Below are 20,806 nucleotides of genomic sequence, written 5' to 3'. Positions count from 1 at the left end.
AACTTCGTTAACTCCTACGGAATTACAAGCACAGAGAACAAAAGAACATATTTTTCATGATAATTCTCTATGCGAATTCTTCATATCATTTCTAAAAAGTATTTACCATTGAGCTACTTTCCTATGTCCTGAGAATTTCCAATTATAACAAGAAAAAGAAAAATAAGTTGTAGAGTGTACAGAAAGTTGGATAGATTCCGACCCTTTCGATATCCCTAGAAATTTTTCGACAGACTCTTTTTTGTTTGGTGGTCGGACTGAGGCGCAAACGGTGCACATGCAAAACCGGGGGTGGAAAAATTTCTAGAGATATCAAAAGGGTTGGAATCTATCCAGCTTTCTGTACATCTAATGCGATAACTATTGTGCAAAAAATGTTTTCCCGTAGGATCCACAGCAATCGGACTAAAATGTAAAACTCATAAGACAGTAACGAGAATTTATCACATTTACTGCAGATTTTTTCACAATTGCTTCGGATTCTTGTGCGAAATACCGTTGGCGAAATGGTAACCATTTAATTGTTTTGCGTGTAGAAAAGTGGATATCTTAAGAATAAATTGAGAGTATCACAGTAAAATTATAGAAGTAATATTTATAAATATAAAATTTTCATGGGTCTGCCAGGTAGGGCACATTTGTATTTTGGTTTGTTTGATACGTAATTTTTCCGTCTCTATTATCTACTTCAGCTAAGACGATTGGTGACTTCAAATACTTTGCATAAGCACTTTAAATAAACCTAAAAGAAAGTTCATGACCAACGAGAAGTCGTGTAAGATATTCTGTGTAAATTGAATAAAAATCATCATATTTCATCATATAAATTCATGCCACATCTTCGACAGATTAGCCGTGATTTGTCTCTAAAATTTAATTCCATCAGTCTATATAGCCTCTGGAAATCAAGATATACTCGATAACTATTAAAAATCTTACACTCTTACCATTTTCTAAATACAAGTAAGTCGAGTTTGAAATGTTTCACGCATGAATAAATGTCAGCAAGTTCCAGAAAACAAGAAAGTAGTGAAACATTTTTCCAAGTTCTAAACAATCTTTTTTCGTCGTGACTTTGTTCCGCGATGACAAATCTGATATCAGGCCCAAGAATAACGATAGTATCGTTATTTTCGAAATGGCAATATTTGATCACAGGTATGAAAGTTATAAGCTGTGAATTCACGATGCGCATTTTAGCAGTTGTGAATCCCCTTTACGCACTCTCAGCAAATAAATGAGAGTTATTTATACAGTTACTTTGCGAAACGATCATTGGCCAATCGTCTGAGAATGCCAAGGATTTGTTTCACTTGAATATTAAATTTGACCGTGTCATTCGTCGGCTGTCACATGACCTAAGCTCTAAACGATACGGAATTTGACGATTCGGAAGTTATTACGTTGACATTTCTCACACAGCGGAGAGGCATGACATCGGTGCATTTGTATTTTGGAAACAGATACGTCCAGATAATTGTTGCGAATTTGTTCACATACTCGATCAATGTTTACCATTACATACGAAGTGATTCAATCAAATTACCAATAAGCATATTAATAGCACTTATTTCATAGTCTTTAGTTTGAGTTGTGGCGTCATAATGCATATTATGTACGTTAGTCGTTTAGGATGCTATTGACGTCATTCATACGTAAGCGAGAAAAGAAGCTGCGATTAATGAATGAACACCCGAAAGCACCAGACTGCAGACTGCAAGCGAGCCAACTTTAGTGTATGATTTGGGTCATGCTTGGCCTTTGGCTACAGCTGGTGGAAATTCACTCACGGATATTGAGGCAATCACAAGTACCGATGGCCAATGTTACGTTGGTAAAATAGTGCTCATATCTGAAACGTTAACGAGATCTGTACACGTAATACACGCGTTAATGAAAATTTTAAAAAATCATTTCTATCGTATGATTTCAAATTTTCTGCGTACGTATGAGGTCTATTTTATACACGAAAATGAGCGACACGAAGATATAAAAGCGGTTTCATGAACAAAAACATCACTGAAATCTAATGCCTAGTATTTAATCGAATCTTTTGAAATTAGGACAAACCCTTGAAAGCTTCGATATCCTTTAAGTTCTGATGAAATCGTTAGAAGTACGTTAGAAACTTCTAAGGTCTTCCAAAATCCTAAGGAATAACATGTTAAAATTTTGTAAATATTTTAATGTCATAATATTCGTGGAATTGCGTAGTGTCATTGGATATTTGGAAAATTTTTGACATTTGTTTGAATCTCTTGGAAGGCTGACGAAATTTTTTGAAATCATCCGAACGTACCTCAGACCGTCGTAAAATTTTTGCAATCTTACTATTTTATGGAAGCTGGCGAATAACCTCACAATTGTGAAGGTTTCGGAGCGTGAGGTTCGATTACTATTGAATTTAAGACTATAGTGAATTCATTAAAATGTGAATGCCAATTTTATCACAATCGAAAATTATTACAAGGGCAAGGCATGAGTTAAATAATTTTGAAGTTAGGAACCAACTACTTTCTGAATTGAGAAATTATGGTTGATTCATAAAATTGCGGCCATTTCTTTTTTCGCAAATAAAATTATTATACGTCAGTGAATTATCATAGTTGAGGAGAATTTCTTCAGTTTTCTACAAGATGTCTTAATCAGTCAAGATCTTCTAAAATCATTGTCAATTTGCATAGTCCGGAATATGTGAACAGTGGTTGACCCTTACTTGCCACCATGGGATGTAGACCACCCAAGTTCGTTTTTCCCTTAATTGAATGAAATGAAAAAAAAAATCGCATATTTTCGTAAAAATAGCTATTTATTTTTTTAAATTTCTGTCGTATTTTTTTTTTTTTTTTGTCTACTTAAATTCAATTTTTCACTAAAGCAACTACATGATCCTTTAAAGTAAACTTTCAATGTGTTCTAATAAAAAATTCAAGTGAAAATGTTCCACAGTTTATTTTTTATAACAATTTTTGTCACTCGGATGTGAAGCAGTCTGGAAAGTAGGTGATTCTATAGAAGTGTGGAAAGTAAGGGTCAAAATGATATAAATTGCCGTAAATTATGAATCAGATCGTAAAAATGATTTACTGTCTGATGATAATACGTAAAGTGAATGGTTTTCCTTCTGTTTGCCGTAGGGTTATGACAGTCCAGTTGGCGAAAGAGGCTCGCAGCTATCAGGTGGTCAAAAACAAAGAATAGCTATTGCTCGTGCTTTGGTACGTAGACCAGCTATTTTATTACTAGACGAGGCTACGTCAGCACTGGATCTCCATAGTGAGGCCACAGTTCAGAGAGCCTTAGACGCTGCATCGAAGGGTAGAACAACAGTAATAGTGACACACAGGCTGTCGACCATCACAAATGCCGATAGGATCGTTTTTATCAAAGACGGAAAGGTTGCCGAAATGGGAACTCATGAGGAGTTGATTGCACTTGGAAATCACTATCATGCTCTGGTCTCTGCGGACTCCAACGCGGCAGCCAAAGGTACATTATCGAATCCTCGATATTATTGTATGCAAACACGACCATCATAGACTGGTATCTTTGATTCAGAAAATCCTTCCAAAATCCATTTATAGCTAAAGCAACTGCTGCTGCTGCAAAAACTGTTACCGCAGCCAAACCAAAGCCCAAACCACCGCTCAAGAAGCAATTTTCTACCCTTTCGATGCACTCTCATCGTCTTTCGTTAGCTGCTGCTTCCGAGGGCTCCGAAGAAGAACTCGAAGAACATGAGAAACCCTATGAAGCTCCAGTAATGCGAATCTTTGGTTTGAACAAGCCCGAATGGCCGTTCAATATAGTCGGTAATTAGCAAGCTAGCTTTCCTTTCCGAATACCTTGAAACTGATATTCTTGGCTTGTTTCTATGCTCGAATAAAACGGATCTACTACATTTTGTTTATTTTTCCAGGCTGTCTCGCCGCTGCTACAGTAGGAGCATCTTTTCCAGCATTTGCGGTTCTCTTCGGTGAAGTCTACTACGTTTTGGGATTACAGGATCCACAAGAAGTCCGCGACGAAACAATCAATTTTTCCATACTCTTCATTATCGTCGGTGTCATAACAGGCATAGGCACATTTCTGCAAATGTACATGTTTGGTCTAGCTGGAGTTCGCATGACAACAAGAATCCGAAAGATAACCTTCGAAGCGATGTTGAAGCAAGAAATGGGATGGTTTGACGAAGACAAAAACAGCGTTGGTGCATTATGCGCCAGATTGTCATCAGATGCAGGTGCGGTGCAAGGTGCGACTGGGACTCGAATCGGTGCAATTCTCCAAGCACTTTCAACTCTCGTCCTCGGTATCGGTGTGTCGATGTATTACACTTGGAAAATGACTCTGGTTTCTGTGGTGTCTATTCCATTGGTACTGGGCGCAGTTTTCTTCGAGGCGAGAATCATGAGTGGCCAGGGGTTACAGGAGAAGAAAAAGATGGAAGGAGCAACACGAATTGCTGTTGAAGCAATCGGTAATATCCGCACCGTTGCAAGTCTGGGAAAAGAGAAGGCCTTCTTGGATCGCTATTGTGTAGAATTAGCGCACGTCGCCAAAGCTACGAGAATACGTAACCGACTTAGGGGTCTAGTATTTTCCTGCGGTCAAACTACACCCTACTTTGGCTATGCACTTAGTTTATATTATGGCGGGTACCTAGTGGCCAGAGAAAATCTCGATTATCAGAATGTAATCAAGGTATCCGAAGCATTGATCTTTGGCTCTTGGATGTTGGGACAAGCACTTGCCTTCGCCCCTAACTTCAATACCGCTAAAATTTCCGCTGGACGCATATTCAGATTACTCGATCGCGTACCCGAAATCACGACGCCTGCGGATCTCGAAGGGAAGGACACTGATTGGGTAAGTTGAAGTGTTTATTATCCTCAATTCTCGACATATTCGTAGACTTGCCCTTTATCGGGGTGGTTTCATTACAGGCTGCATGGTCTGTTTATGATGTAAAGTACGTTTTTACAATCGAGATTTAGAATTTTATAGCAGAATGATTTCATTTTGCACTTATTTACGAAAAGAAAACGGAAAACAGGCGGATAGTTTATCAAACTAGATGGTCCGTTCACTACTCTTAGAGATGATTGAGGAATTGTTCACTGAGAAATCAGTGAGTGGGGCTTGAAAATACGATAAAGATTGCAAGAGACGGTGAGAGAAACGGTGTACAAGATGGCGAGAGGTAGTAAGAGACGGTAAAAAAGCTCGTCTTGCAATACGACGATATCTCAGTAAACAACCCCTCGGGGATAAGTACAAGTACCAGTTAGTGAGCATCAAACATTAGATCGAGATGGTTTATTTTTCTACCTAGCCATGAGTCCCTAACAATTCCATACTATCAATGCGATCGAATTTTTGGCAACGTTCATTTAGATGTGATGATAACGCTTTCTTTTCAACTAGTGAAGTAAGAATATTGAAAGTCTCATCACTGTGAAAAAATAGTTGACCATGGTGAGAATGATTACACAAGATCTGATACGCATTGAAACTTCCATGCTATGCACGCTGGGGATTCACTGACAATGAGTAATGATTTATTAATGTCTCTGTAATATATTCGTATCATCACAAATCGCATTCAATATCTTAAACACTGTACATATCTTCCTTACCATTAGCAATCACATACGTTACTATATGTCCGTTTCCTTTGTGATTCCAGAAAGCAGACGGTCTGATTCAATTCTCTAAAGTTGAATTTCATTATCCAACTCGTACGGAGTCTCAGATTCTGCGAGGTCTCAATCTCGTTGTCAAACCAGGTCAAATGGTTGCGCTAGTTGGTCAAAGTGGTTGCGGAAAATCAACTTGCATTCAACTGCTTCAACGCTTGTACGATCCACTGTCGGGAACTGTGACAATGGACCGCCGTGATATATCATCAGTCTCTTTATCAGCCCTGCGATCTCAGCTTGGTGTTGTAGGTCAGGAACCAGTACTCTTTGACAGAACTATTGCTGAAAATATAGCGTATGGTGATAACAGTCGCACACCATCCATGGATGAGGTCATTGAAGCGGCAAAAAAGTCGAACATCCATAGCTTTGTCAGTTCTTTACCGTTGGTAAGTATGACGGATGTGTATAATATAATATTTAATATGGAGCGCGCAAAGACTCAATAATTATTCACGTAAATAACGCGGTCAAAAAAGTGTATATTTTTTTCTTATTTTGGAAAGATTTCCACTAACGTGGAAAGACGGAATGACAGACCCATTTAGCAATCGTAAACAGCGGACGATCATTTTACATCGTGATCGATATAATGTGCCTTAAAATCGTCGGTGAGGTTGCTACGAACTATTGTTGGAACAAAGAGTTCAGACACACGTAACTTCGTAATTTGATAATTTTGTTAAAAAAACAGGGTAGAGTAAAAGTTATAAAACTTTTCAAAAGCTTAAAGTTTTATTCACCATTACCGTACATATTAGCGAAACAAAGTGAAATTTATCAATATATAAAGTACCAGTTGCATAGTTGCAAAGCTCAATCAAATCCTTTAGACTGTGTTTTGTTACGTGAAATTAGAAGAATTGGACTCTGTTAATGCGTCTCTGTGAAAATAGATTCGCAGCTTCCATGCGTTACAAAAGAAAAAAATAATTAATATACACAATTAAACGAAAAATTTTCTGCATGCGAATAATCATGGCGTCACTTGGGTGTCTAGCCAGAGTCAAAGAAGATAGAGCCTCACACGATTATTGAGTCACAAGTTTCGGCCCACCACTTTAGAACTTCATAGATTTGCTTAATACACATTGATAGATCAGAAAAATTTTTTTTTTAAATCGAAGGGACATGTTATGTAAAAAATTCATGCTCACGGGGTGTTAGATATAAACTTTGGACAATAGGTATTCGATTCTCTATTGTTTTAACGGTGTCCGTGAGATGCCTCTATTAATTTGTGAGCTGTGCGAATAAGTTATACAAAAAATGGTGTGATGAAAATGGATCTGCGTTTTCATTTCTAGGGTTACGAGACTAGACTTGGAACCAAGGGAACTCAGCTTTCCGGAGGTCAGAAACAAAGAATAGCTATTGCCCGTGCCCTCGTAAGGAACCCTAGAATTCTACTCCTGGACGAAGCCACGTCTGCACTCGACACCCAAAGTGAAAAGGTTGGTACAGTACGCACTCGATACATACATGTATATATTATGTAAGGGGTACTCTGTTTCAATTATCTCAGATAAATATCCCAGAAACGAAAAGAGATACAAGAAAAGTTTCGTACAAAATCCGGAGACTGTTAAGGGGAAATTTGATGCTGATACAAGTTGACTTGCGGATTGTGCTATTTGCGAAATTCTGGAATTAACGTCTCATTTTAGGTAGGAAACACGTATTTTGGATATGGCAGAGGATCGCGAGGTCAAAGACAAATTCAAAAATTCAAAAAAAAAGAAAACAACATTTTGTTGAAATATTTTTATAACTTTTTCTTCATCCAGTCTTTTTCTTTCACCTTAGCTCCTGCGCGTATTCATTATCGAATTTGAAACGATGTACAATAATTTTCATAGTAAATTTTAGTTTGCATCATAAATCATGATTAAAAACCTTTCAGCGAAGATGAAGGACAATGAATAAGTGCGGAAACTGAGTTGATGAAAAACAAACCGAAAAAAAAATTTACAAACAAATTTTTCTATTACATTTTTGATGATTTTCTGTCATCTCGCTATAGGCTGTGCATATCCAAATTACGTGATCTTTATTAAAAATCAGATGCTACTTGCAATATTTAAAAAATTGCACAATCCAGAAGTCAACCCGTATCAGCATTATTTTTCTCCCGTGAAACTCGTCGAGTTGGGTATGAAACTTCTTATTGTATGTTTTTTCTTTCGCGACGCATTTGCCTAAAGCAATCAAAACCTGCTAAGTAAACTGCTTTTCCACGCTCCATTTTATTTAAGGTATGCCTCAGAATGAAATATGTAAGGGAATATATACACATAAACATACACATACTGTATTGATGCTGCTACATACGAATATGCTTAGTCCTATATAGTTTCAAATGGTAACCAGTACGATATACTTGGGATCAGTGATTCTGAGACGGCTCTTTTCTCGAACCTATCGGTTACGTTGGCAATAAAGAATCAAGCTGCGGAGCTTCGTATTTTTATTGTAGCTGCAGTGGCCGGACGGTGTTGGTCATTATTGACGTTTTTAATGCTGCAGCACTTTTGATTTAAATATTGAAAAAAATTACGCGAACAATTTGCAACGACCAAGATTATAAACGCGTATAATATGTCAATGATTTTTTTTTTTCAATATCAATTCCCGACTGCACACTGCTTTACTATGTAACTTATTCTCGTATCACGATATGCTGTAAATAGTTTAAAATATTCAAGTCCTGGGCATGGACTTACTCAACGTTTAGTTCACCGTCATTTGTTTGAATCATGGTTGATTATCTTAAGATTTATATTCTCACGAACATTCTACACCTATAAATCTAAATATTTATCATCATTCTTGATTTAAGCAAAACTACTTACAAAGATAAAATTTATTTGCATTGACAATATTTTTTCAACCATAATTGTAATTTTGTCAGTCAGATATCCGTCTTCTCCGTAAAGGACCATAAAAAAACTGACCGCGAATTGTTGCTTTTCACAAACCATTCAAATACATTTTTATTTAAAGCATAAATAAAGAAATGGCATGAATTCTAAAAAATCGTGAAATATGAAATATGAAATATACTTAAATATGATATGACAAGGTCCAAAAGTGCAACTGACAGTAATCGAGTTGGAACACTATTTCCTTAGTGGAGAAAAAAAAATATAAAAACCATTAATTATAGCTATAATAGCAAAATTACCGATGACCTAGAAGATAAGTTTGGCAATAAAAAAATCGCATCGTTTGGCCAATTTTCATGAACTACGGCTCATTTTGTTCGTAAATGAATTCTCTAAAAATTTACGAAATCAGATTTCGCATAACGTTGGAGTATTTTTCACTAAGGTAGAAGTTTACTATTTATTACTTGTGATGGTTTCACTCATCATGTTTTTTCGATCAACCGAAAAGCCAAATAGAAAATATGACACTGCAGATTTGTCGAGAATTGATTTACTATCAAAATGAATCTGAGTTTATTAAAATCGTTGAAACAATGCAATTTCTTCGTTGTAGGAAAGATTCAATGCTGCAATCTCTTCATTCATCAATAATTATGCTACTGTACCTGAAGCTTATGGTTTTTAAACGTTTTTCATAGTAAGGAAATATTGTTTCAAGTAAATTTAACTCGATGAACTTCAGTTGCACTTTCGTGCCTTCCTTGCATGATATTTCCGTCCTCGCACCTCTTTGACCGTACTGTACGTTTGGTGAATCCATAAACCCGATCATAATGCATTACTCACGATCAAGGGGCTCGATGAAGAAAACAAATCCTTGAAACTTTCTGAGCTTTATATTACTGTTAGTCCGCTGAACTCAAAAACGGTTGTTCTCTCGTTTTCCAGATTGTACAAGCTGCTCTGGACAAAGCAATGGAAGGCCGGACATGCATCACCATCGCTCATCGACTCGCTACTATTCAAAATGCAGACGTAATTTGCGTTTTGGAAAAGGGAACTGTCGCTGAAATGGGAACCCACGAAGATCTGATCGCGGCAGATGGCCTTTACGCCCACTTACACGCTCTTCAAGAAGCCGCGCTAGAGTAGAACTTGTGACTTTTGCCTTAAATCTCAACCCTCGACCCTTCACCTTCAACCGTCAACCTTGCGCCTTCTCTCTATTCCGCAAACGTTCATCGCACATACATATTTCTGCAGTACAATAATCGGCTGAAACGCTTTGTACAATGGCAGAATAACAAATATAAAGTAAGCGCCCAGAAAGAAGAAGTGCCGAGCCGAAGGTGAGTTTTAACTGGTGTTCAATTTGTTTGAGTAAACAATCAACGTACTTATTTTTAAAGGAATATCACTGTCATTATTTTTGTTTACAATGTTACAATTCTTCGTACCAACGACACTACACTGATTTCCAAATGAATTGAATTTTATAATCAGTCAAGATTATTAATGTAGTCTCAATCATCGTAGCTATTAAATATACCGGAAAATTCCGTGAATTTCGCTGCTCAACGCCGGCAGATAGGCAACTGAAATTACATTTCGTATTCTTAACTATGAGCAATTCTCATTCAAGATAAAACTATTAAAATGAAAGCAAATTTTAAGTCACTTTTTTCATCGTGAAACTATAATTCAGAACGTTTTTTTTTTTGCGTATACTGGTTTGACTAATCATGTATTGTAAATTTCGAAGAACTACTAGTTCTTAACTGACGAGATTCTTTGTCTCAAAAATAATTTGGTTTAGGAAAAAAAAATGCCAAAACATAAAATGTTAAAATTTGTGAAAAAACTGATACGGAATTCCATCGTAATCAATGACGGGATTTTATCGAATAATCATGCCATTTGATATTTCCAAAAAATACAGTATTTGTGATTTTGATAATCTTTTTTTTAATTGCAAAAAAAAAAAAAAAACATTTTCATCCTTGATTCAATATGGCAGGAATTTTTCTCGATTTATTATCAATGTTTTAATATGCATCCGCTGAAACGAAACTGACTGTTGCATACCGAGTTTACAAATATGTGAAATAAATTCATTTTCAACAATTTCAATTCTAATTATCTGCGCTGAATTAGAAGAATGTTTACAAAAAAGTCAAAAGTTTGTATGAATTTGATTTTTTTTTTTTTTGATACTTTCGACCTTTTTTTCATTTTTTATTCAAGTACAATGTCGATTATTACAATTTGAACCGTGCAGATAAAAATTTATGTAATGTATTTTGGTAATTTTTTCCATAGAACGAGTCAACTTTGATTAAAATAATGTCATAAGTTGACAATTGATAATTCTATAAAATTTTTGATAAGTAAGTGGTCAACCCAGCAAGTGCAAAAACAAAAATAGTTTGGAATGTAGTCGTAAGTTGAAAAACTTACTCGAAAAAAATATCGGCTTTCGACGTGAGCGAGAATTAACCATTATTCTAGATGTAGTTTCGATCGCCTAGCTACCGGTATTGAGTAGTCGCATTCACGGAATTTTTCTGGTATACACTCTATAATAAATTATCCCCAAGAGAAAAGTCTTACTGAGAGAATTTTGTCATATTCATATAGGGTAGGAATATTTTACATATGCACGATAACCTTGTGAGTCTTCGGCGTCTATTAATCAAAGCTTCGATTTTCATTTCCCCATGTATTCGTTCATGCACATTCATATTAGATATAAAATATGCATTATCCACACTCTAGCATATCTTTCAACTACTTTGAATTGTCGTGCTTCTTCGCCATTAGTCGTTTCAACATCAAACCTTCATTGTCACTATGGTGCTAAATTGTTCGGAACGAAATTTCTTACCAAATACTTGATTTTCCAGCAATTGGGATATTACGCACTTCAACCGTTCTGGGGTTTGGCAACCTTTCAAACTTAAAGGCACAATTCTGAATTGAATAATATAAATTGATTTTTCGTTTGATTATATCATAGTAATATTATTCAACGATAAATATACAACTAGTATAGCTGTGAGAGTTATAGATACAGATTCCTATTACCGACACACTTACCAACATTTGACCCAGATTCAAACCCTTCTATGCGATGACGTCACCGCGGGGAAGGGTTCGAGTCTGGATAAGATGTCGGTAATTGTGTCGGTAGGAGGAATCTGTGTCCAGACCTCTCAGATATACTACTTATGGATGTAATGTGTGTAATTACTAGGCTATTATTTTTATATCCGTAAAAGTTGAATCACGTCATGTTTGTCCATGGGTTCAGCACATAAAACATTGTTTCACTAACACCTACCAATTCCTAATTGATTTAGATTGAATTTCACTGTCTGTACTTATGAGAGAGGAAGATCTTTTCACATATTTTATTATTGTCGAGATCTTCGGACAAACTCATTGATTATGAGTTATTTATAAACCGACATATGTACTTATACTTGTGTGTAGACGTACTGCTCAAGTTGCTTGTATTCAAGACTGTTTCTCGAGAGAAGGATTTATTCGAACGAAAAATATGACAAAAGCTTTGAGAATCTTTTGTCAAAACATTTTTTACTAAAGAGTTGAAGGAGTAGAATATGCTTATTTCTAAATTGTCAGGGATGAGAATTGGTTATTTGTAAATTCTAATTTCATTTTACAATTAGATCACAATTTCTGTAGAATTGCGGCACTTGATTATTACACAACTAGGCTTTCCGAGAAAAATTTAAGCCTTTACCTAATCAAGCTATGTAAAATACGTATTATTTATGCCAGTGAAAACTGTTGCCATTTAATCACTTTTTTCTCAAACCATTACGCAAAGAATAGGTGTATAAGTAGAAATAAAAAATGTGACCAAAAATTATAATAAAATTTTAGAGTGACGGCTGGTTGTGACGGCTGTGGCACGGATTCGTGTCGGATGAATGACTTGAGTATTTTCGAATACTCTTTTTGATGAAATAATATTTCATAAGATAGTTAACAATAAGACTTGCTCAGAAGAGTACGAAAGTTTGTTTTATGAAAATCTGTTACACTTGGCAACAGATTATACATCACTGGAGTGTGGCTCACCCTTTTTTTGCCATCATGGTTTCCACTTACTTTCCTATTTCTTATCATCATGTAGTTGGTTTGTGGTTCGCGCAATCAGCACAAGTGCCTTTTCCTCGATCCTACTGTAGTGTGAAGCCTTAAGAAAAGAGTAACGATAATCAGTAAGAAATTTCGATACTTTATGCTAGTTGAAAATCTTTGTAAATTTACGGTAGGGTTGAAGTGTGTGACCAGGAGTACCTACAGGTTAATTGATTTATCATACGAAGTGGGTGATGTTAATCAATCAGTAGAGTGAAAAGCTTTTCAAGCCAGTTCTTAATACGATCTTTCCATTCGATACGCAGTACTTAAGAATGAATCAATTCGCAAAACGTATACCGCAGTGCTTTATTGAAACGACAATACGTAATCAAGATTAAGATATATATGACTGTAGTAGCAGTGAGGGCTAAAAAGCGGTGCTTGTTATCGCTAATGACTAAATGATACTTAAGAATACTTGTGTAAAATATGCAAAGTATATTGTGAAATGTAGAAGAAAAATGAATAAATAACGAAGGCAATTCGAAATCGAATTGCTCTCTGTAAAATTAACCCTAGTCGCTTACGCGGGTCCAATTGACTCCAGAACCGACTTTAACGTACAATTTTAAATTCAGCGTGATTGAATCATGTTTGTTTGTGCAGGTAAAATGAAGAATGATTGAAAAATATTTCGGACCTTAGAGACCCCATGTATGTATTGCATATTGTTTTACTTTTTTTGCTTTAAGAATTTTTTCCCATATCCTCCATCGTCTTTTGCTAAAACTAAGATTGAATTCTGTTTCTGAATTGTTAAATTTTGTCTCAAAATTTTGTTCAAGTCGTAACGTAATGTTGTGTACAGTGATAACGTTCCAAGGTTGGCTGGGGTCTAGGTGACCCATGTAAGTAACGTGAAAGTTTCCGTAGGTGTATGTGACTAGGGTTAAGTAATCTTCATCGTTCGGGAAAATTCAGTGAGTACGTAAGAATGAAAGAAACCGTTTACCGTTTTTTAGGCCTGATCTGGTTATGGTATTTACATTATCAAATTCTTATCAATATTTATATTCGCAAAGATGGTAACAAACTTGAGGGCTGGAAGTTTTCTGTTGCACAACACTCATATTTTTTGCTTAAAGATATCACAATTCACTCAACAACATAGAAACTTAATTTTACTTATTGTAGACAAAACGCAAGTGATTGTTGTGAATGTACCTACAGTGATACTAGCAGTATATGACGGTAATATAGTATTCCTTTTTGCTATAAAAAATCATATATTCTGTTATAATTATACATATATACATATATATGCGTATATATTCACTTGAAATAAGAAGCATGAATAAATGATTATAAGCCAACAGACCGTTGCAGTTTAATTTAATTTAATTTTTACCTTTCGATAAAATTTTCCGTACCTCGTCTCAATCTATGATGGAGTTAAGTGTACCTGAGAATTTTAACAATACATGAATAGCAAATTCCAAGATGTTGAGATAAAAATTTGATGGAAACGGGAATCCGTTACATGTGAGTACGATGTACGTCGGTATTATTGTTGTCCTAATAATACGAGTAATTAAAGTATTCAATTTCATACTCACTGGTCCAATTCTAATTGAAAGAATAGAATAAAATATTTGAGGCTTTCTTCGAGCTGTTTTTTAACCAATAATCCGTAAGAATACTTTGAGCAAACTTTGCAAGCTCTTCTTATACCGGAAGAAGAAAGTGGGACGGATTTATTAAACCATGACTAGGTACACGATATCAGGCTTGGGTCTAGAGGTACTCGTATGTGTCTAACTATACTGGCTAACTGCCTGAATCTACTGTATGTTATGGGACATGGATTTACACATAGAATATAATTCACGTTTCGACAAGTATATACAGAAAATCTGCAGAGGTACAGCTAAAAGGTTTAGTTGCTTCCACGTAGCATTTGCTGATGTGAGAATCCACCGAATACACATCAAATGATGGAAGAATTGTAAAAGACATCCATTCTAAAAATGTATGTTTTAGATGACACGTAACTACACTTCTATGTATACTCTATGTAAGTTATGAATTTATTAAACATGACGATAGTATTGGTTGGGAATTTTTTAATTATCGAGTAATGTTTCAGCTGCTCGTGATAAATTATAATATCACAGTAATCAGCACTGAAAGATAATTGGATACTAAGCAACGCTGCCTCTAGGCACACGAAATAGCATTATTCAAAGATATTTTTCAATCAAGTTCATGAATTATATGCTAAAATGTTATTTTAATGAAGAATTTTCAATCATACATAAACATCACGTTGAAAAAATCGATAAGTGTTCTACCAACACGATTGAAAAACATACACATATACTGAGGTATCTATCGTATGAAAAATTGAATTAACAATAAGCCTATTTGTGCGCCTATTATCGCAAAATACTTATTGTTAGCGCTGCGTTGAAATGTTGAATACCGTAGATGATGGCGAAATGCCAGGAAAAGCAGCAGTGTCGCAGGAATGTTTTATTACCAGCAGAGGATGTGATGTAGCAGTTCGTGGTAAGTTTCGGGAATTCAAACTAGCTCAAGTCCAGGCGAGATGTATAGGGCGAGACACGCTGACACCAAGCAAAGCTTACGCTGGTAGCGAGATAAGATTTTTCCCGTACAGGCTGCATAAATACAGTCGTTTCGCAGTCAAACTATTAACTAATTAAGAGAACCAAATAATATTCCTAGAAATTTCTCGATAAATCTATTAATGAAATACGGTCTCTCTTTTCTATGATCGAGACAACGTCATTGTTAATTCTTTCAGCAAACAAATTTATGATTTGAATATATACATATAATGATATACCATCAATAGTGGATCTGAAAACTGTTACCAAGTAGTAAATCCATGAAAATAATTACGTGAAGTCAGTTACGGATAGTTTTGAATCTGATTCGGGCCAGAAGTTCTGTGAAACATGTGACTTTCTTCAGTGTTATCCCACTTTATACTTAACTATTAAAGATGACGGGACTCTTAGAATTTTCTAGAGATTCCAGTGCCTGGAGATGTAAGGCGCTTTTCTCTCGAGCCGGACAAAAACTACGGCGAATTGACTGCTTCAAAATATATGGTATTTAGATATACAGTCAATTGCAAAAATTTGGAAGCAAGTACGAATCAGCTGATAATGCATGTACAGTGTGTTTCCATAAATTTTCCGAACCTTCTTCAAAGACTGCTGACCTAATGGGGCTCTCCGTAATGGAAAATGGACGAGGTGAATTCGTCGTCAAGCGACTCCCTCTGTGTCGCGCAACTCAAGTCGGTAAACCGTCGCTATGTAAAATCGAAAAGAAATAATATTACCGTAACATGTACCTAGATGGATAATGCAGTATCGGATAGTATTATGACCATAAAATGACTGTTTATACCAAACTTATCCTTTTCTATCCCATGTCAGCGCGCGCCTTCTACCCCGTCTGATACCGGGAATCTCCACCGCTACCAGCAAGCCGCTGGCAATTTTATGAGCGATTGTCGTTAATCACGAAAGATGGCGCTGATTATTGGACGAAAGCGATAAGTAACCGGGAATCGAGGCTCGTACGCTCAGTCTGATCGAGTTTACGGTAACGGTAACATCGCCGCGGATCATCTTAGGTATTCTCATACTCCCATCCTCTCAGTTGAGTCTCTGTTCCTCTCCTCTTCAATTAAAATCAGTAGTTTCTCGCCAGTCAATCGAACCTCCGTAGAATCACGCCTTCAGGCCTCTGAATCTCACGGCAGCCTTCCGCATGCGAGAAAAAACCATTGATCGTGCACGCACACCTCATACACTCTTGACACGACACTATTACTAGATAATACGGGGTTTTTATGCCTGAGCGGCTTTTCCCCTTCGAGCCAATAAATTGCAATAATTTTCTTGGCTCAATCGAGTGTTTTGATTACTTATATCCATATCTCATCCTCCAATCCTCGTTTTTTTTTACTATAGAATCACGGAAGCTTTCCACGTTGGAAACTTTTCCGACTCTACAATGACCACCGATTAAAATTTTCGTGAATCGCTGTATATACGCCGTATGTCCTCCACAACTGTGCAAATTCAATTGAGGCAATTCGCTTCAGCCAAATTGAGCAACGTTATTCTAACTATATCTCAATCACATCGGCAAAAATAATGTTATATGAATACGTGTACAACTAGGTAGGTATACACGATTGACTGTTAGAAACCAGTTCGTGATAAAAACATTAATAAAATAGTCGAAGGAGTTACAATAAAGGGATGAAATTATATAGTGGTACTCGTATGTAATTTGTGCAGGTACTTATAAGACACGACTAATATTTTCATCGCCAGCAAAAAGGGGTCTGATACAGAAAATCAATTTCTCATGCTCATTTAAAGCCAATGCATTTTTATCTCCAAACTGAGACTTTTCCACGCAAAAATAGTATTTGCAGATATTCGTTTTAAATTAAAAAATGCGCGACCGTGATCAATTCTTGATCTCATGTTGCAACGGAAGCCGGTAGGTAAACTTTGGGAAATCATTATCACAAAAGTGATAGAAAAACAAATTTCAAAATAATCCGGGTATTTTATCGCCTCTACTGAATGGAGTAATTTGTTATTAATCTTTAAATACGAGGTTGTTCAGAAATTCATTGGTTGAATGGCACGAAGAATTACTTATATTTGTCCGCTTTATTATACACCTAAGGCACTCTCCGTGTTCACTAGTAGGAATTTCGAGTTTAAGAATAGGTATTCCCGACAAAGTCGACACTATTTTACCAAAAATTTCAGCACATTTCCGGTAAACCCTAATGATAATATCTCCCAGAGAATACAATTGTGTGATAATTTCAATGCCTGGATTTTAGCTTTGGAATAGTGAACTACATTATCGTCAAGAAACTTTAGAAGTGAAACTTCTTTGCCGAGGGGGGAACAATTTTCTAGTGTTACGAAAATGAGGACCGCGTGAGGTGAAGCGTTACGAAAATTAAGACCGCGTGAGGGGAATTGCTAGTTACGAAATGGTCCAGAAATTAAGTTTTGACGACGGAAATCAATTGGCCGAATTCCTCAGTCCGGAAATAACCGCGCAGTGGGCTCCGCAAATTTTGAGCACCAGGTCCTCTATCTCCTGCATCCTATGCTCTAGGCCTTCTACGTGGTGGATATCGATTTCCAGGACTAGCGCTTGATAGTTTCGGCTTTCTAGGTCCTTAACCGATGAAATTCGATTTTTAGGAATGGCACTCCGTAGTTCCTGCGCTGTAGGTTTTCTAACTGCAATACTGATAACTTATCTCTATTCACAACTAATTAGCAAAAAGTTTCACTTCTGTAGTGCGTGGACTTGACGCACACAATTTTTTTTTGTGTCAAGAATCCCTATACTGACTTGTAATTGGCGAACACCTCGTGAATTTTGACAGTATTTTAAAATCGTGATTATAGGAAATGCAAAATTACATCGATATAGCACATCAGAATCACTCCGTATTAATATTGATGATTCATTGATGACGATTCGAAAACCTTATTGAGCTACGTATCCTCAAATTATTGGTAGATGGATTAAGGCGTTTCTATATAAGAAGCAAAGAATTCACGGTGTATAGCTGGCTGGTCGAAAGATTCTCAGATCTTTGCTAAATTTTATAATCCACCTATTGTATCAGATACAAGGTACTTTTTCGAGCGCGGAGCGCGGTCATTGATTAGTTTCACGTACATATATTGCGACGTGTTACGGCCAATGTTGAGGTCAAATAAAAAAAAAAAAAATACATTTTGTGATTAGATAATAAATAAGTATTATTATTAAACATCGAAGATCAGTAATTAGAGAATTTCCGAGACATCTACGTAGTTATCATTCGAAAGAGACTCTTCATACAATTACGATCGAACTTCACAACAGGTAAGTTCGTTTGACCGTTGAAATATTTCAATGAGAATTCTCTAATTCTTTCAACATGTTTTCAGGAACAGCTGGATTTTAAGTTGCTTGTCACGTCGCATGCAGTTGAAAAATATGCTCATCCACTTTGAACGTACGATGTAATAATGCAAGAATTAGAACAAAGAACTTTTACACGGAGAATTTAAAAACGAAGAAAACCCGAGACTAGCATCTGTACACCTAGCAATTTCTACACATATTGCGGGTGAAACACATATCCAGAAACAGAGCTGGTTTTTTTCGTTAGAAGTCTGAGGGATAGAGCGAAGCCCGAATCTGCTCAGACACATTTACGATTATCGATAAATAAATTCCAGTCATTCGATAGAGTTTTTCCTCGACCTTTACAAGCGGGAGCCAGTACCGAGTGAGCCAAACGGCCGGTTCGAAATTGGTGGACGTTCCATTCCGTAGGCGACAACTAGTGAAGGAGATTCGCTCGAGAGCACCCAATTTCAACGGGGTGATACATCAGCAAGAGCAGTGGCGTGACGTTAGCCGGGAATACACCGAGCAGCCTGGTTCTGCTCAAACAAAACCTTTTTGGTCCGGGAGGCGGAAAAACCAGCGGTGGCGATGGTGGCGTCATTGAATAGGGGGGCAGAGCAGAGAAGCAGCAACGTGTTTTACGCATTTTTTATACCCACAGCAATAAATCAACCAAGTAAATCTCGCGTCACGAGTCGACCAGGCGGCTACGCAAAGATAGAATTTCACGTAAGCAAGTATTCTGCGCGTTATAGTGGCTCATGCGAAATGGTTTTCATGTTTGGAAAGTAAGCCTGGTAAACAAATGAAGCCGCGTCTCATATTTTAGTAATGATTTTTTTTGTAAAAGTTTACAATAACAGGCTGTGACAGATCTAAGCTTGAATTTTTCTGTCCGGTGCTTTCCAAAATAAAGATTATAAAAGATGAAATTTTCAAAACGGACTTCTTCTGCCGAGTTGAGAGTAACTTTTCAAGGCAGTCATGGAAAACAATAAGTAAAAATGGATTTCGAGATTTCTGTACACGTAAAAATTAATTTTAGCAAGATGTAACTTCCGAACTATCAGTCTGAAAGGAAAATTTTATTCGTTTTTTTACACCTCATTCGATTGTCTGGTTGAGACGCTGACAGTTTTTTGATCACTCAATACCAATGCAAAGTTTAAATAAAATTAAATTAATAATAATTTCAAGACATTTTCTGTCTTCGAAGTAATTCTATTTTCAGGCAACCATTGCAATGCTGAATTCTGCATCCTACGAACGAGTGACGAACGTATCTAATGTTCTCGTTCAAGTTCCATTTCGGGACCTAAAAAAATCGTCACTAACAATAAATCATCGAATTGAAAGATACAATACTCCAATAAAAGTTAGGTTCATTTTTGCAGGTACGGAAATCTTTTTTTTGACATATACTCTGTGAGAGAAAATCAAGTACGAATCAATAGAGAGAGAAAAATTTGTGGCGAGTTTAAATTTTGTCCATGAAACTACCTCAGATTTGTCATTTCAGTGGTCAATGAAACGATATCTTTTGTGGAAAGTGTAATCGAGTAAAAATAAGTTTAACAGTTGAGTAAATTGAAAAATCCGAAATGGCGCTATCACCAGCGGTGGGTGTCAAGCGAACCGTAAATATTCTAAACTGAGGAGCCGGTAATAAATCGAAACAATTACAGCAAAGCCCCCCTAGTGCATGTATAGAATGATCACGTGTCAAGCTCGAAACGATTAAATGACGAATTAAGGTGATGGGAGGTGATTTTGAAGTAAATGGTTTAAAAATTGGATGTAGGAGTCAGTTCTGGAGTCGGATAAGAAGTGTCGTACAGTTTATTGTTACTGTACGGAACTAGGGACGTGGTAAGGGATTTAGTTTACATGGTGTGGAAAAGAGACGGATAATAAGATTATTTATTATATTTAATATGACCTTAATTGGAGGCGGTAGGTTCATTAGTTTTCTTAGCAAGTATACCTGGATAAGTATATGGAAAGTGCTCTGTCTAAAACTCGGTCCGTTCCTGTTGCATCCTAATTGTTTACGAAAAAAAGAAAGTTGCTCGACTTTTCTGTCTCTAAGTCACTCCTGCTAATCCTGATCTCGAAAAC

General features: G+C 36.5%; 1 protein-coding gene across 15 annotated transcripts in view; it reads left to right on the top strand.

Moving 5' to 3' along the window:
• LOC107218639 (multidrug resistance protein homolog 49) overlaps positions 1-14,811 on the top strand; it is a 99,144-nt gene extending 84,333 nt beyond the window's left edge. For 14 of the 15 annotated variants that reach the window (XM_046738131.1, XM_015656569.2, XM_046738136.1 and 11 more), the window contains 6 exons: positions 3,138-3,489; positions 3,585-3,812; positions 3,920-4,869; positions 5,690-6,091; positions 7,010-7,156; positions 9,539-14,811. In XM_046738131.1, coding sequence (XP_046594087.1) covers positions 3,138-3,489; positions 3,585-3,812; positions 3,920-4,869; positions 5,690-6,091; positions 7,010-7,156; positions 9,539-9,742 — 2,283 coding nt within the window. In that variant the 3' untranslated portion in view covers positions 9,743-14,811. The remainder of the gene's footprint in view (positions 1-3,137; positions 3,490-3,584; positions 3,813-3,919; positions 4,870-5,689; positions 6,092-7,009; positions 7,157-9,538) is intronic. The other variant, XR_001525574.2, reaches the window with a different exon arrangement.
• Positions 14,812-20,806: the final 5,995 nt, after the last annotated feature.

The sequence above is a fragment of the Neodiprion lecontei genome, chromosome 1 (assembly GCF_021901455.1).
Source record: "Neodiprion lecontei isolate iyNeoLeco1 chromosome 1, iyNeoLeco1.1, whole genome shotgun sequence".
Classification (NCBI taxonomy): domain Eukaryota; kingdom Metazoa; phylum Arthropoda; class Insecta; order Hymenoptera; family Diprionidae; genus Neodiprion; species Neodiprion lecontei.
Note: the sequence above shows the minus strand (reverse complement) of the source record. Positions and strands in the feature narration are given on the sequence as shown.